Source organism: Trichoplusia ni, chromosome 10, assembly GCF_003590095.1.
Source record: "Trichoplusia ni isolate ovarian cell line Hi5 chromosome 10, tn1, whole genome shotgun sequence".
Lineage (NCBI taxonomy): Eukaryota > Metazoa > Arthropoda > Insecta > Lepidoptera > Noctuidae > Trichoplusia > Trichoplusia ni.
The window spans coordinates 13,615,194-13,632,921 of record NC_039487.1 but is presented as its reverse complement, the minus strand read 5'-3'; the positions used below and the strand labels follow the sequence as shown (position 1 = coordinate 13,632,921).

Here is a 17,728-nt window from a genome sequence, read left to right as displayed (position 1 = left end):
ATCTTCGAAATTTTAGTCTATGGTTTGTGTCCATTGTTTTTCTACAATGTTATTTTTCTGACTGCTGCTGGTGGACGAAAATTTGGTTTCGCTGCGTCTAGTGTGAGTTTGTTCTAGTGTTCGTGTTCGATATTGTGGTTTATTTGCAATAGATCACGAAGATGTCGTCACCGAGCGCTGGGAAACGACGCATGGACACCGATGTCATCAAACTGTATCCTTTCTTTGTTATCGTCATTACAAAGAACCTATTGCGTTCGAGGGCCACCATGTAAATAACTAGCTGTAGGGCCGTCAGCTGATTGTCACGACCCTTTATAAAATCAATATGGGGTGTGTTTTTATTAACATTTCTTTGTTGTACAACCGTGAAAAGTTATTAATAACATTTTATTCGAAGGTTTTTATTGATGTAGACCTTTGACTATTTGTCTGGGTAAGGAGCGTGCATTCTTTTCACGTCTCCGTGGGCCAACGTATCTATATATAACGCTTTGATAAAGTAGGTAGGTGCGTTACGTTAACACTGTTCTTCCGTGTATACTGACTATTTCGTAATTCATAATGTAGGCCACGGCTTTGATTGCGCATTTTTTTTCTCTACGTTTTACTGCCTCACCATTGGATTATGTGTGTATTATGCGTAATTAATTGATGCATTTAGATACTGTTGTTTGCTGTTCCTTTGTGTATGTTTAGTTCATTGTCTAAGCAAGTTTAAATATTTAAATAATTTATTTAACTCATTTATAAGTCCATCCTTATTCTAAATATAACTTTGACAAGTCCTAAACAAGATCAAAATATTTACAATTGCTCTTAAAGTGGATACATATAATATCATGATGTTTTCTGCATGTGAATGCCATAAACACTGGGCTTTATGTTATTATTGTGCACTCCGAGACACATTTATCTGTGTACAGAGTAAATAGAATTGTTATAAGGGTATTATTTATTTATTTAATCAAAAGGCACTTGTTTATAGAATCATTAAATTAAACAATATTAATCATTATTTTGTGAAATTTGAACATTACTTACTGTTTTATGTGCTTTGATCTAAATTACATGTAGTTTATTAAATAACCTCAGCTCAATTACTATTATTTTGTTATCTAAAATGACTGTTTATGAGCAGTTAAATGCTCAATTAAACTATTAGGTAACTATTAAAATTGTCTATGTTCAACTGTTCAGACAACTTTTCCTTATTTTGTAATTAAAATTGTCACTGTCCATCATAAAGATAATTTATCAAGGCAGTATTACTATTAGACTTGCTGTTTATTCCGCTACTATTTCCTGAATGTAGTCAGGTGAACTACACCAAGATAGCAAAGTAATGCAAAAACCTTATTTTTTAGAAGATTTAACAAAATTACCTTTTATTTAATTATTAAAACTCACATACAATATGATCATACTTACATATATTTTTAATTTTTTTATAAAGCAATATTTTTAGATTAATTTCTTGTCAAGCTTTGTAAATAGCTGACTAGTATTACTCATACTTTTTTTTTGTTACAAATGCATGGTTTCCCATTTCAAGTTGTCTTTACCTTCTTTATTATTATTTTTTGCTCATGGCAATATTTAACTTTCTAAACATAAAAATAAATGTTTGTTGACTGATTTAAATAATTTTCAGCGAAGTATTTTTTGTCTTACTCATGTATTAATTGAAGTCTATTTTATGACAAAATTAATTATCCATGTTAGGCACCTATTAGTACGTTAATTTTAAGGTCAATCACCGAGCGTAATATCTTGTTTGACGCGTATATCGATCGTCATATTTTAGACAGAATATTTAGTTCATTATAATTTTAAAAGATTTAGAATACAAGTAAAGATTAGAAATCTCAAAAATATTCCTTCGAGTTCTGATAAAAACATAAAGTTTTCGTTAGCAACAATGTTTCGTGATTTATTTTTAAAAAGTTCTGCGGTCGGAAATTATAAATTGGTCCTAGCGTTTATTCTTTACAAATTACTTTATGAAAGTATCATTAAAATGGCAGGTTAACTATTTAATACCACCGGGATAACAGTTATGAAATTCAAAATAACAATGCAGTTTTTTGCCATCATTTCCATAATATATACCTAATTAAAATGAACCTAATACTTATTATACTTTTTTTTCACAGTGAACTTTCAGAAAATGTTGCTTTTTATTTTTTATTAATCGTATTCCTTGCCAGGTACAAAAAAAGTAATTATTAAAAAAGATGTAAATGTTCGACTAAGTTCCACAGCGCGTGTTTGTTCACCGCGTATAATATTACCGTTAATAACACATGCATAATATAACACATTACTAGTTACTACACGTGCGGCACTTATCGAAAATGTAACGTAATCCATAGTAAATGCGAAAAGTTATTGCGTGACATAATTCATTTACATAAATTGTTTTTGGTATTGCAATAAAAGGAAGCGTTTAAAAGTGTTCTGTCATGGCGGTCGATTTATATTCTAGAACGAAAAACATTAAATTATAATCGTGTCTTTATAACTTGTTCTTTGCATTATTGTTTGCTTAAACTGTCCCTTTTTTGGTCACTTCCCCAATCTTTTACTCGAGTCTCAAAGACGCTTAAACTTTATATCAATATGATATGGACGAAATAAGCAATTACCCAACCGAACGTATAGCCTATTCTCTATTTTTCGTATGTATATTATGTTATAAGAATACCGCATCGACCTCGGTCCTAAACATTGAATTGTCATCGCATTGCGGGCTATAACGTAGACCGCAGCTGAGGGTAGGCTTAAGTCTAGCCTTAAAGCTTTTTTTTTTCGTCGCATAAAAACTTTTTGGAGCTTTCGTACTCCCAGTTCCCTTACAAAGGCCTTTTTGAATGCGACACTGGTTGTTTTATCAAAAAACGGTATAAGGCTTGGGTTTTAAATATTTTGTTATAGGCATGTTTTTTAAATGAATCTAAAATGCTTAAAGATTGCGATCGCGTTATAACAAAGTTTGTTTTGAGGAAAAAATACATGATACCTATACAATATTAAAAGCAAAACTACAAAAGCATTTACCCTCAGTACGATCACGATCAAAACGCTTGAAAATCTTTAACATTATGTTTGAATTTGACCATCCTGATTCCTTTCTTTGTATAAAAATCATTTAACAATTTAGCTCTAGCGATTAACCATAACTACGTATGGTTAACCAGAGATACCGTAGACCGCAGCTGACATTACTGACAATATGCAAAATCTCCAGACCTTTATAATATAGCAACAAATTAACTCAGTCTGACGTATAACACGACCATTAATACGGCATAATAGCAGTCGCACCTGGGTCCTATTGATTCACTCGAATACAGAATGCACATTGAATTAAACAGAGCGAGAAAACGCTAAATCAATGCTGATTTATAACTACGATTAGTACTGGGAATAATCGAAGACTTAGACTTGCTAAATGTTATTAAAGGAAAGCTTTATTAAATCCCTTAGAGAAAAATCAGCCAGTAGTCATCCTACATTAGTATAGTCCAGTACTTGTAGTAGTGAAAGCCTAACAGCTAGCTACTCTTCAACTGCAAGTAGCAAGAAAAATAAACAATTACGAAAAAAATGCGGTGAAGCGCAAAATTAACTGCTCTGTATCTATGGAGATAGGATGTAGCACTAATCCAATGCAAGACTGGCCGGTATGTATAGATGTTAAATGCTGCATATTCTAATTCAGAGCAACAAGTAGGACCCATTCTTTCATAATCACGTTTTCATAATTTTGTGTCGCGATTTGCCCAATCGACAAATTTAAGACATTTTGCCAAGCAACTGGTAAAACAGACAGCTAGGCGTACGAGCTTTTTTAATTTAGTTCAATACCTGTACATATGCCTCCATAAGATTTAAATTTAATGTAACTAAACGTTTACCCTTTTGGCCCATCATTGTCTGACCTTGCGTTGTGCTGCTTAACCTTTTGATCGATTAAAGTTCAATGGTTAATGGCCTGATCTTACCATTTTGATTTACGTACCTACAACTAAACCTTAGTTACCTATATTTTATTTAGTTCAATTACATTTCCAAAGTAAAAAATGATTTTTCATCATAACTTTTTATCAATGTTAGTGTCATTTCACAACTCTGTGCAATAGTCATACGCTCTATTACTATCGCTCACGTTTCGAGAAATCGAGTGTTAATTAACCTAGACAGTATAATATAATTTTGATCCATAAAATTGGTAAGAAACTAATAAAACTGAATAGTCAAAACAATTAAAAACGCGATTTTAAAGAAAACGATATAGTGCTTTGTTAAATATTCATTTCATTGTTCGCCCCTTTTCAAACTTAGGTTGTAAAAGTAGGATCTGCAAACGGTAGTAGTTCACAGTTCTATCATCATCATCCCCTCTCAATCCACCGCCGAACACAGACCTCTGTCGTGGCACGCCACTGAGCTCGATATTCACCTCTCCTTCAATCCCTTCCCGCTATCTTACGAATACTATCGCTCACCTTGCTACAGGGCGCCCTGCACAACGTTTGCGTACCCCAAACGGTTTACTAATCCCAAAGTAAAAGCCTTAACCTTCGTCGCCACGAGGCATCACCAGCCTCCGATTCCCAACAAATTTAATCTCAAAATTATACGAAACTCTAAAACTTCGGAAATTGACCCCCGTTTTGGAAACTTATTACCTTAATTTGACGGCATTTGATAAACCTTCTGTTTTGTATTGTGTGAAGGGCCTTAAAGGTCCCTAGTCGTCTGACCTAAACTCAAGTACAGGTCATCTATTCTTCTCTCTCGACCCCCCATGTTATCGTTTGACCCTAAGGTCATATACCTCTGTTGACCCTGTACGATGATTTTAGCTGCCGAAGGTTTATGAACTTAGATAATGATTTTATCAATGAAATATTATTTTGGAATAGTATAAGAGTTTTTAATAGTTTTTTTAGTAGTAGAGAAGATTAAAAAATGATTTAGGCCCAAAAAATGATACTTTAGGGGAACTATTGCATTTGATACAACTTTCACTTTTTGCGTAAATTTTGGCTCCTTTCATAATATGACCCTTGCGAGTCTAGGGGCAGATCGGCGAGTGAAACCGCGAGACAAATAGAAACTTATTTATATTAAATTGAATTTTATAAGTGCCAGTTTTCAAGACCAATTGAATCCCGTCGAATTTAACTAAAAACAAAAACAACAATAACTCTGAATGCCATTGTCAAATGAATAATTCATATTATTTGATCATGAAACCTCGACCCTGCGTCAAACAGGCACCGTTTTCCAGTAGCCTTTAATTCAATGTAGTAAAATCCATTATTGTATAGCGCAAATACAAAACCAAAAATATATTCCCACCTAAAGGCCTTAGAGAAATGTTACTGATTCAGGTCACCACATTTAAAATGCAATTTTTTCCTGAGTTTCTTTGACAGAAGTCCAGTCTTTTGTGTAACTACCGTGGAATCAAGAGGATTTTATTAAGAGTACGTGTCCTAAACCTATTTAAAAAAGAACATTTAATAATTTTGTGAAAGTAAAGTATTTGTTTTGACGTAATGACGTAGATGGTCACATTGGTCACCCAGCCACGGACTTACCGTATTAGGCGTAGCTTAACCTGCTATCAATCCACTTGCGCATATGAAACTCTGTCTCCAACAAAAGGCCCTAAAATTAACGCACTCTTAGACAAGTGGACTGATTAAATGCAGTATTTCCTCTAAAGTATACTTTTTCTGTGTCCTAACCATGCATCATAAAAAATATTTCTATAAACGATAAGTTTAGATGTTATTTTTTTTGCCACTTCTCAAACCAGTTGCAAAAGTCCACTTTAAAAAGTTCCCCTTGCTGTGTGACCAAAAATGCAACACAGCGCGAATTATTCCCGATAAGGGGCATTGCTTCCAGAGTTTTCCAAATCAAGGTAGTTAACCTCGATGTCGTATCCTGGGGGTCCCCGACCCTTTTCAGACTTCAGACAGACTCCAGACAGCATCGATTGTTGTCTGAATTTAATCATTAATAGTATGCGCGCATTTTAAAATGTGAGATTATTGATTCTGGAGCTTCAGAGCTACTTTACATGTCATTAAGTGATTGGTATAGGCGTTTTTCTGAATCGAATTGATCTGATCCATGACTTTCAGAAACGTCAATAAGTTTTTGTGTTCCTATCATTCGATCTATCAAGTCCTTCGGGTGTTAATTGCAAAAAATGTGCTCAAAGATAAACTTTATACTTCTGGAGGTATTCAAGAAGTATTTACTGCTCCTGCTTATTTGCAGTATTCTCTAGTAGTAAAATTGAACCGAGTAATCATATACGAAATATGATTTGAAGCTAAATTTCCGACAGTCAACATGAGTTTATAATTCTCTCCAACTTTTAATTACTTTAAAATGGACAGTGACCTAATTTAAGTAAACTAATGAGATACGAAAATCTGTCAAAATTTAAGTAATTTAAGTAAATAAAAAATAATTAAATTGACTCTAATTTATTCATTGTACGTCTAGGTTTTATATCTAAATAAAATTGTTTGGAATATCCCGTTCTAGTGATAAATAATATTCCCACGATAAACAACAATTGATATTAAAAAAATGCCAAATTACGGGCCTACCGCATCAGTTATCACGGCAATACTGAACTATGACCTTTTTAAAATCCCTTAAAATTTCATGCCATTTTTTTTATTTAGCTTTTTTCCGTATAATTCGAAAAAGCGAAATAGCGTAGCAGATAAATTTACTTTCGCATGTGTATTAGATAGGTAATAGTTTTTTTTTTGTTTCCGCTCGAATTGTGTTTGCCGTAAGAAAACATTTTCTGGTGTCACAGCCCTTTTGTCTTTGTGACTAAGTGGGTTAAATTAGGATATCCTCCTTATTATAATATTAAAAATAGAATTACTGATAAAGCGTGAGCAAGACAGACAAACATGATGACCTTATAATCTTATCAAAACTAGGATCCTTGAAAGAAATTCTGCTTTCATTCCATCTAAAGATCAGAAAAAGTCTCCATATGCTTTGTTTTTGACATCTAATTTTATTTATAGAGCATTTTGTTTCCGCGGTTTTTCGTCAGGAACCGAACTCCACTGTACTTATGAACAATTTTCAACACTGAATTCCGTTCAAACCTCTATGAATTCATATCCCCGTTGCTTGGAGTCTAAAATATTCGGGGTTGGACTATACGTATCTCGTTGACTTCGGTTGGTCGGTACGGCGCGCTCCCCATGAATAGAGTATTCTTCATTTCACAACTCCAGTATAGTATTACAAATCTTATTTATTTTTTAATAGTACACAAACATATTTGACTCTTCGTTTTAAGATAATTCATGTTTAGTTTATAAAAATAATCTCATCAGTCGCGTAAACTTCCACTATTGCGTACCTCATTATAATAGCGATAGCGATAATTGTTTAGATTTGCGAAAAGTTGCCTTATTTACTGGTATATAAAGTTTGAATTGCAGTGGATGATTCTATAGGGATTGTATTGTCATAATCTGCTTTTGGTTATATTCTATTTCCTGGGGTTCAGGCCCGTAGGCATGCTTTATTTATTATTTACGCCCCGTTACAAGCTAAAAGCTTCCTTTTCCTTTTTCCTTATTCATATCGCTTCTGGTTACGGGTGATCACTGTCTTCAACCACGTCTTAAAGTAATATTCGAGGAGTGAGGAATAGTCGATGTTGGGAAAATATTGACGAACTATGTCAGATGTCCGCAAGAGACGTTGATTGAGGAACTCGAGACAAATTTGTACGGTTTTGGGATGTTTCATCATATCCACCGATGCCTGACTTCAGGAAGATTAATTAAGTTGGTATCCTTAAGTTTTTAACTGAGTATGGTTTTATATATGGATACCCATAAATAAAAATGGTTTTTTTTGCGGTTGTTGAATAAGAGTCGCCTCTCTACACCGTAAGCTAGCTAGCACGCTGTCCTGCTTCCAAAACATAAAGAGAAAACTTCAATAATTTAACTTAAAGAGGTCTGCTGTATTTATTTATTATTCACGCACGACCCATTACTAGCTACAAGCTTCCTGTTCCCTAATTTACACAACTCCTTTTTGCGGACGACCACTTCGTCCGTTCATCTCTCGTTGGACACCTGGTTTCATAATTCACGTTGCCCATCAACATACATGACTCAAATCACTTTAACAATGGATAGAACCATGATTCATGAGACAATGGTTTTTAAAATTCAGTTTTTGGGCTGTAAGTAAATATTTTCGTGTTACTCGCATACTAGGTCAGTACATCTATCATCAACGTCGTAATCTTATCTCCCTTATCAGAACTTCCTTTTTAAGTAAATAGATATTTGTGTGAATATAAATGAAGTTGGATGTCTTCGAAACACAGTCATGATGTTGGCTGTTGATGTGCTTAGTAATTCTAGCTTGGGGATACAGGTTGTGGAACTTTTGTATCTGATTTTCCGATGTCTGATGATTTGAAAGTCGCTTGTCATTGCAAGACCTGCAATGATTGATAAGATTGTCGCTAGGATATTACACTGTTTAGAGTGTTTAGGGTGACTTGCATAAAACGCAGCAACCGCATCGTAAAATTGCTTGATGCTTTTAAAACGACTTTTCTTACTTTTTACTAAATTCATCCGGACACGGGCGGGATTTAGTGAAATACCAAATTAATAACACAATGTTTTCTAAATTTCAAAGCGAATTTTACTAAAGTGACCCCTGTGTTTCATATTTCATGAGCAACTACAGTTCAAATAATATTTGACTTTTTCATAAAGTTAAGGGTTGGCCCTTGTCTTGCGTGTCTGCTAATGCATTTCATTAATGAAAAACGTACACTACTGTAAATTAGATACCCATACTAACATTAGTTTCGTGGTATTTGTTAGTTTATTTAGGTTTTTGTAGATAGTTACCTAACTTTTAAGTTAGGACAACTTATATCTAACTAGTGGTTTCTTAGGTTTTACGCGAATGTTAGACATTAAACATTTATATCTAACTAGCTTTTCGCCCGTGGCTTCGCCCGCGTCGAGGTCGGTTATATCGCGTTTCAAAGCGAACTCTTCAAAAGTCCTGGATACAAACTATCCTATGTTCTTTCTCAAGGTCAACTTTATCTCTGTACCAAATTTCATTAAAATCTGTTTAGTGGTTTAGACTTGAAAGCGTAACAGACAGACAGACAGAGTTACTTTCGCATTTATAATATTAGTGGGGATTGTTATATTTCAAATTGCATATAGCGTATAATTTGGTTAAGTTGTTTAGGAGTTAATCGCGTACAAACAACGTAACAGGTAATTTAAATGTATATTTTAAGTTTTTTTTATTGCCTTTGTCTCTGATGTCCGTTCCTTATTTCAAGTTTGATTTTGGTAAAAGCTTCATTTATGATGAAAAGTCGTTTTTTTTTTTGTGAAAATCTTATATTAGTTGGTATGCTCACTAATACGTAGGTAGCAGACAGTCAGTAAATTTTGTTGTAGATGCTTGGGGCCTATTAGTACAGAGCAATAATCCCTACACAAGGACAGGGACAAGGACACAAAATAAATTGATTCTCAAGGTTGTTTATGTCAAATTACTCACCTCTGAAGGGCTTTGAATAGGCTATTTTTATACTTATTGAGGTATTTTATTTTTAAGCTAAAATATATTTTAGGTTTTGGATAAACTAATAATGTGTGATGGCCTAGAAGATTTATGTAAGGATGTATATACAAGTTGTGCTGGTTTGACCAATGTGACTTTTTCTCAGATATTTGTCTTTTCTTAAGTGGTAACTGGGTTGAGGGGGTCAGATAGGCAGTCGCTCCTTGTAAAACACTGGTACTCAGCTGAGTCCGACTTAGACTGGAAGCCGAAAAGGCTAGGCCGATGATCATTTGTCTTTTCTTAATTAAAAGACCCTACTGACACGTTTGTCAGTAGGGTCTTATTAGGTATACACCATCTGAAATCGTCAAGCCGCAGTGAGCTACCGTGGTGGTCAATGCTTAAACCTTCCGTAAAAACGTGGAGATATGTGGGACAGGTATATTAGACGAACGCTGCTCTATTCTATTTATAGACTAGCTTTTCAGAAACCTAGCCTTTCTTACATTTCGGACAAAATTGAATCAATTTGTCCGCTCCTTTTAAAACGCATTAGTTGGCCGATGTACATATGTCCTTTTCAGCTTTCAAAATTTTTACGAAAAAATTGATTTCTTTAACCCTATTACAACAGTATTGAAAGTAAACACGAAGTCACAATATTAGGAGGTCTCAACGAGTTCTGCGTGAAATTCTTCGGACCTCCCGGCAGTAAGTAATGTTATAATTATATTTTACTAATTGAAAATATGATATTTATGACGTCATGTCCTTAATTACTCCGAGCGAACTCATTAAGAAATCTTAATGGTCTTGTTTTGTAGTCTAATAATACTTTCCTAAAAAATGGTCTGACTAAACTTTAGATCAGCGTCTCAACTTTCTTACATCAATTAGTGATAGTAAATTGTTTAAAATTAATTAGTTTTATATAATGATCTTATAATACGAAAGTGTTTGTTGGAAGAAATAAGTAATTTCGAAATAATAAATTAATAATTTATGTTTAAAATCCATAGAAATCAGTTTTAAAATATTAATTTAATTTAATTGTTATTATGAATTAGGAATGCTTGCGATTCATTAATGATTTCCAAGCAATTATTGCAGGCATATTTGTTATCTGAATCAAATCAACAATAACTGCTGCCTTGGCAACAATGGTCCAGATTGCAAGCATCTGCAGAACGGGTCCTGAGTTCGAATCCCAGGTCGGAAAAAGTATCTATACTAGGTTATTCTCCTAAGAAATTCTTAATAGCTGACCTTAGGGCCCCATGTAAAAAATGACAAAACTGGGTCGAGCCCTGTTCGGTCCAAATTTTTGATTTAGATATAGACTTGCTGTTTTACTTAGTTTGCTTTTTAAGGTAGACTAGGTAAAGATAAGATTAGCTAGAATTATGTTTTTTTATTAAAGAAAACTAAAGTTAGATTTTTATTACCCGAGTTATTAAAAAGGAAACTTTAATTCGGCCAGAATGTTTAAAAAAAAATTATAAAGAAATAATCACACGTATTCATCAGGATAGCACGACTAGTTTTTATACCCAACCGAGTTTCTAATCCTGACTTCACACGGCAGTGGGTTTGCGAGTTGGGGTTGAACTATCAACTAGTAGGGCTATCCCGAAAAATACGCGTGAGCAAACCCTTATTAGATAAATAATGATGTACTCGCCTCACTACAATATATTATGTATGATTTTTTTTGTTCTCGTAAATATGAATTAATATAAAATCCCCTTCAAGTTTCATTTTATCCACCTCTCTTATCCGTATCTTCCAGCGCCGTACGAGGGCGGAGTATGGCGCGTCCGCGTGCACCTCCCCGACCACTACCCCTTCAAGTCCCCCTCAATCGGCTTCATGAACAAGGTCTACCACCCGAACATCGACGAGGTCTCCGGCACCGTCTGTCTCGACGTTATCAATCAAGCCTGGACTGCACTTTATGGTGAGTGGAGAGGATCTTATGGTTATGGGATGGGTCAAGAACTAAGGAAAAGTAGGATTTAAAAGTATTTGCCCAATTGAAGCTGCATATCAGCCCCCTCTGTTTTGTAATGAAGTAATTTAAATTTCAAGTTGAAATAAAATTGGAAGATTTAATGATGAAAAGTCTGTTTAATATTTTCACAAGACTACATATATAGAGGAACATATTTTAAAGTTTATGAGGATATTTAACCTTTTCAATATGACCGGATTCCGAAAAACTAGGGCCGAAATAAAGTTTTGAAATCCAATTAGAAAATACACTAGATTCAAATTCCTATTCGAATTCTGGGTTTACACAAAGATGTTACAACAATAGGTAAATGGTAATGTTTAACTTCAAATACGTGTAGCATATCAAGAGACGCACAACCACGGTATTTAAACCACATTGCTGCGGTGCTGTTGGTTATAATAATTAACATAAAACAGATGCAAGGATAATAACAGTTTCTATGTACGGTTTCGTTTGCAGTGCACTACCAAAACTACCTTTTTAGGAAACTGCGAGTCTGTACCAGATGTGTCATTACCAAGTATTTTTTCTAAAACATTTTTTACTGAACAAGCTTAAGTGCAATTTCGTTTTAAACGAGCTACAAAGTTATTTAAAGTGTTTATTTTTTATTGTTTATCAAATATAAATTCATTGCTATGCAGCGAATGGAACTTTCGCCTGTCTCTCCGTAAAAATTCTTACCACACCGTTACATCACTAGCACTCCTGATCATTTCAATTGATATGTGTAACTAATGATATTTGTCATTATGTTCACAGACCTTTCGAATATATTCGAGTCGTTCCTGCCTCAGCTGTTGACGTACCCAAACCCCATTGACCCTCTGAACGGAGACGCTGCCGCCCTCTACCTGCACAAACCTGAAGAGTACAAGAAGAAAGTTTCAGGTAAACTGAGTCATTTGAACTATAGTTGATGATGCCGTAATAATGATATGCAAATACAGGCAATAATTGACAATCGTAGTGAAGTTAACAAACGAAAGTTTTCGATCTATATATAAAAAAAAAATCTAAATATCGAATAAGTTCATAAGGGAAATGGAATCGGATTGATAGATTTTAGTCTACTTAAAAGAAATTTTCGTAACGGATATGAGAACTGCCACGCATATCATCGTACGGCACATCAACAGTTATTTTCCCTTGACTTTGTAGTCAAGTGGTCGAGGTCACCAAGCTATACCCTCACGACTTGTTGCGGGTACGATCCTCACCCAGGACAAGTATCTGTGTGATCCACGAATGCACTTTCTAAGTCTGCTTGTTGAGAAGCCTCGGCAACACAATGATTATGTTCCCCCCATCCATTTTGCCCTAGCAACACGGGGAAATACAATAAGGACAATCTACTACTAATCATAATTGCGTAGTTTCCCTAGTAATCAAATAGTCGAGGAAAACGGTTTTAATAAAACCATACTTCAATCAATCAGCTGTTTCATAAAACGTTAAATATTTGTACCATAGCCTCTTCGTTTTGAGCTATTTCAGGATTTTATATATCCCATGACACTCATAAATTACGTGGCTTTCTATTGTTAAAAGAATTTTCAAAATCAGTTCAGTATGTCCTGAGATACAACGTCACAAACTCACAAACGCTAGAGTAGAATATTCTTTTAATAGCGGTAGCGCGGCTCCGCCCGCGGGAGATGTCGCTGTAATGTATAATCCCGTTATTTAAAAAAAATGAAATATTAAAATATATTAGAGCGGTTTTACTTCTAATGTCACCAAAACAATATCCGCAAAGTTTCATAATGATCGGTTAAGTATTTTTCGCGTGATAGCGTAACAAACAAACATTCACACTGATTGTAAACCATAGCATTACGTCAGTGAAATTCGGTACATTCAGCTTAACGATACAATAGCATATCTCTAAAAGCGAATTTCTTCCAGACAACCTTTGGATGTACATAAAAGATAAATATATAGAGACATATGACTGGTGTACTAATGTGAATAGGTACATAAAATAATCGGTCCATTGACGATGCAGTCATATGGCGAACTTCCAAATTATTTTACGGCTTGCATTTCTAGCGTACAAGCGTATGTCTTGATCAAAATAGTCGTGTCATACTGGACTCATCATTCCAGTTTTGGATCTCAAAATCATGCTTGTCATCTTCCAAGTCGATGATTTTATCTGGAGTATGTGGTATGGATATAAATAAGATATTGTGAAAATAGTTAATGTTAGATTACTAAACTAGATTGATATGCAAATATTTGCTTTTGTTTAGGATGTTAGATGATATTTCATCTATTTACTTTACTTTATTTCAGTCTAGTTTATTTGAATATCAGTCATCATCATCAGTCATTTATTTGAGGTATGAGCTAATTTTTGCATTAGAATGATTATTGAAGACATGCCTAAAGATTAACTGCCAGGGTAACTAATTTAATATGCAAGTTAAGATCCACCCTATAAATATAAATACCATCGAGGCTTTAGACAATGTTATGCTAGAATGCAGACTATGGAAAGACAGTCCTTTCCGATAAATAACTTCACTTCACACTTCAGATCGTAAAATTGATATTTAAATTCTACAGAGAGCCACGCCACTTCTTAAAGATAATTATTTCGGGAAGAGGGACGCTTTTTAAGACGATTCTTAAATGCGGTAGTAGCCGTACAGACCTATATCCCTGACTTCTATATCATTTTTGTTTCTTTCAAATTACAGATTACGTCCGAAGATTCGCGACCGAAGAGGCGTTATTAGAAAAGGACGCGATCACGGGCATGGGGGGCGCGACGCCCGCGTCGTCGGGCTCCAAGCCGTCCAACGGCAACGCGAACAACAACAGCGACACCGAGAGCTCCATGAGCGAGTTCAGCGACGACGAAGCACAAGACATGGAGTTATAACATAAGTTACCACGCATAAGTAATACTTGCTCACTCATCACTGCCTTGTGTGTTTAATGTGCTGTTCTGTGGTCTAATGTTGGTGTCGGTGTTGCTAGGTTACTCTGTTCGGTGTTGCCAGGTTTTTAACTCGTGACGAATGTTATTGCTAGATGATCTGGTTGCAGTTAACAAATGTTACCAATGTTGCCAGTCTCTAGTGACAGAGGAAAAACTGATGCAGTTTTTGGTAAATTAACTGAAATCTGGTTGCAGCTATCATTGTTGTTAACCGGATGTTGCAGATCCGAATCTGGTTGTCAAAGTCATCAGTTGAAATCTGGTGACAAACTGAAAGATGTCAGAAAGTATGACAGTGAATGTTGCCACAATTTTGGGATGTTGTGTGGTTTTTTGAAAGAATCTGAATTTCATTGTATAAATGCGGTAGAATATAGAAAAGTAGTTTTTATTAATTATGCAACTGTGATCTTCTAAAAGAAATTAAGCGTGTACTATTGAGAGAACGCAATTCCCTGATATTATTACTTATTTAGTGCCCAAAGACCTACCGATATTTTACTTAATGAGTTTCTTAGATGGTAGTTGCTGAGGCACTAAAGACGTCTGGTAAGAGACTCCTCTTCTTTGAATCTGCCAGTCATACAATACTTACTGGAATCACATCCAAGCAATCCATTTCTAGTAGTGTATCTTTATCTTACTATAAAGTATTATCTTCAATGTTTTCTGCTGTCTTTATTTGATGTCTCAAATCAATTGAATAGCAAGAATTATTTCTTTTCATATTTTGAGGTCGTTATTGTTTTTCTATGTTGATTGGAAATAATACAGCCACTATAAATGATACCAGCTCAACTATAATTTACCGCATTTTACTATTTACATAGTAGAAATACTGATACATTAGTGTTATTTAGTATTCATCCTGAGAAAAGCTGATGACTATCAAATCCAGAGCTGTGATTGGTTTAACATACCGCCATGGATCAGAGCTATCAAAACGAATAGCTCCTGAGGTAGAAGTACTTCCTCTATAAGACAAGAAACTTATATTCATCACAATACTGCATATTAACTATTGCTTAGCTTAGACAAAATTATGATTCGTTAAAAATGCTTTAACGAGTATTAGACAGAATAAAGACTGGTATTGTTGTATCTCTTTTCACTCACGGGATGATGAATACAGAATAATCCTATTTTAAAAGTATTTCTACTAAGTAAAATTAATATAACAAAACGTTTCGGGACCGATACCCACTTGGCGTCAGTAAGACTTGTAAATAATTATAGTGTTAACTTAAAATTAATCCAAAGCGCAACTCTTAATGTATCGCGTGTATAAAATGTATCGGCTTATTTTAATCTCGTTCAAAGACTAATCGTAATCGCATTGAACCACGTTAGACCACAGGCAACAAGCCAGTACCAACAGAAGACAGAGGTTCGCTGCCAACATTAAGAAAATATCTATCAAAAGGACCACGAACATTGCCAATTTAGAAAATAAAAAAAAGATGCTCAGATATTTCCGAATGGCGGCGAACGGAAAACGCTTTAAAATTTAAATATATGTTAATATAAATAAAAAATATATTATGCATGAGATCGTAATTTAATGGAGATAACTTTTTTAGTCGTTCGTCGGGAGGTTACTTAGGGGCGTGTTTGGCTTGTCTTAATGTGTCTTTATGCTTAAGGTTAGCGGCAATACGTTAGAGGAAAAAAAGTGTTCACGAATTCGATGTTAAACGTAGATGGGTAGGCTTGGAAATGGATGGGGTGGCGTGGTTACGGACGAAACAACTGATATTTTGGAATACTTACACGTCTTGAAAATGAACAACCAATATTGATTGTGGTATATTGTGTACATATTAATTTGACTTGTGGTGGTCAGATAAGATGTCACTCTTTTTAAGATTGTTGGGTTAAGTATGTCTCCAACATAGCTTGTCATAATAAAAGATAAAAATCTGATCAAAAGTTAGTTGTTTTGAACCGTAATCGCATTTTTGGATGTAGGACTGACCGGCCGAATTAGATTGCTTCGTATAATTGATTCAAGTGTGTTTCTTTGAATATAACTCGTTTTTATATTTGGATTAACACCGACCAATTTAAATTGAGACTTCACCGGGCATCCAAAACAACTGTTATAGTTGTAGAACTAAGACAGCGTTCTACGCCTAGCAAAGCGCCATCTAGCTTCTAGAACAGAAAGTCTATACTATCATCCTAGCCTCTCCCCAACTATGTTGTGGTCGTCTTCCAGTCTAACCGGATTCAGCTAATCAGCGGATCAGTGTTTTACAAGGAGCAGCTGCCTATCTGACCTCCTCAACTCAGATACCTGGGTAACACGATACCCCTTATCTAGACTGGTTGTCAGATTTTCTAACCACCAGTTTCTGTAACCACCAGTTGAAGAAACTATTGCGGTTGTGCTCTCTGTATAAGATAGACGCCCAATTGTTCTCGTGTCTCGCTTACTCTTCATACACTACCATATGAAAGAGTAAGACAGATATACATTACGAGGTATCAACTTAAATTGGTTATGAATCAAAACGTTTTTTACCTTTAAAGGTGTTCCGTAGTTATGTAGACCTCGGCCGGTCAGATTTGATGTAGGCAAGGGTTGGTCTTGTTATAAATAATGATGTTACAAGGTATTTTAAAAAATATATTTTAACTTGAATTAGTCTTCCTTGGTTTTATTTTGGAAAATGTATGAAGTGTATGATGTCAGCGTATTGAGCCCACTGTTGGGCGTTTACTTTATAAGTAGACATATATAGTAGTACCACTTTTATTTTATTGCCAATGTGTACGAAATGAAACCAATAAAAATGAATTTGAACAATGAAAAATAAACCTTATTGAAAGTGTTTAAATAAAAGCCTGACAAAATCTTGTGCTTGTTAAGAAATTGGTCGATTCCACGATCGTTATTTCAATGATAATACTCTCTTGCGCAGTTATAAAGGCGTTAATATGTAAGTGTGGTTCTACTATACTAATAATTGTTATGCTGGTTCATTGTGATTTAGCAATATGTTAAATACATATAATGTGATCCAACCTTTTTTCCTGTATTGTCTATGGAAGTGCGTGATCTTATGTCAAGTTAAAATCCCTTGTAACATTACAAGTTTGGCATGCGCACGGCTCTCTATGTAACGAAAATA

The 17,728-nt window shown here is 34.7% G+C and overlaps 1 protein-coding gene across 1 annotated transcript; it reads left to right on the top strand.

Annotated features, from left to right (window-relative positions):
- Positions 1-9: 9 nt before the first annotated feature.
- Positions 10-16,523, top strand: LOC113497933 (ubiquitin-conjugating enzyme E2 H). The gene is made up of 5 exons (XM_026877749.1): positions 10-214; positions 10,265-10,341; positions 11,420-11,587; positions 12,407-12,535; positions 14,350-16,523. The coding sequence occupies exons 1-5, from the start codon at positions 162-164 to the stop codon at positions 14,532-14,534; spliced, it is 612 nt and encodes a 203-aa protein (XP_026733550.1). The 5' UTR covers positions 10-161; the 3' UTR covers positions 14,535-16,523.
- Positions 16,524-17,728: the final 1,205 nt, after the last annotated feature.

Coding starts and splice junctions, on each gene's coding strand:
- LOC113497933 (XM_026877749.1), top strand. CDS start 162: ATGTCGTCACCGAGCGCTGGGAAACGACGCATGGACACCGATGTCATC. Junction 10,342..11,419: donor ATTCTTCGGACCTCCCGGCA/GTAAGTAATGTT, acceptor CGTATCTTCCAG/CGCCGTACGAGGGCGGAGTA. Junction 12,536..14,349: donor GTACAAGAAGAAAGTTTCAG/GTAAACTGAGTC, acceptor TTCAAATTACAG/ATTACGTCCGAAGATTCGCG.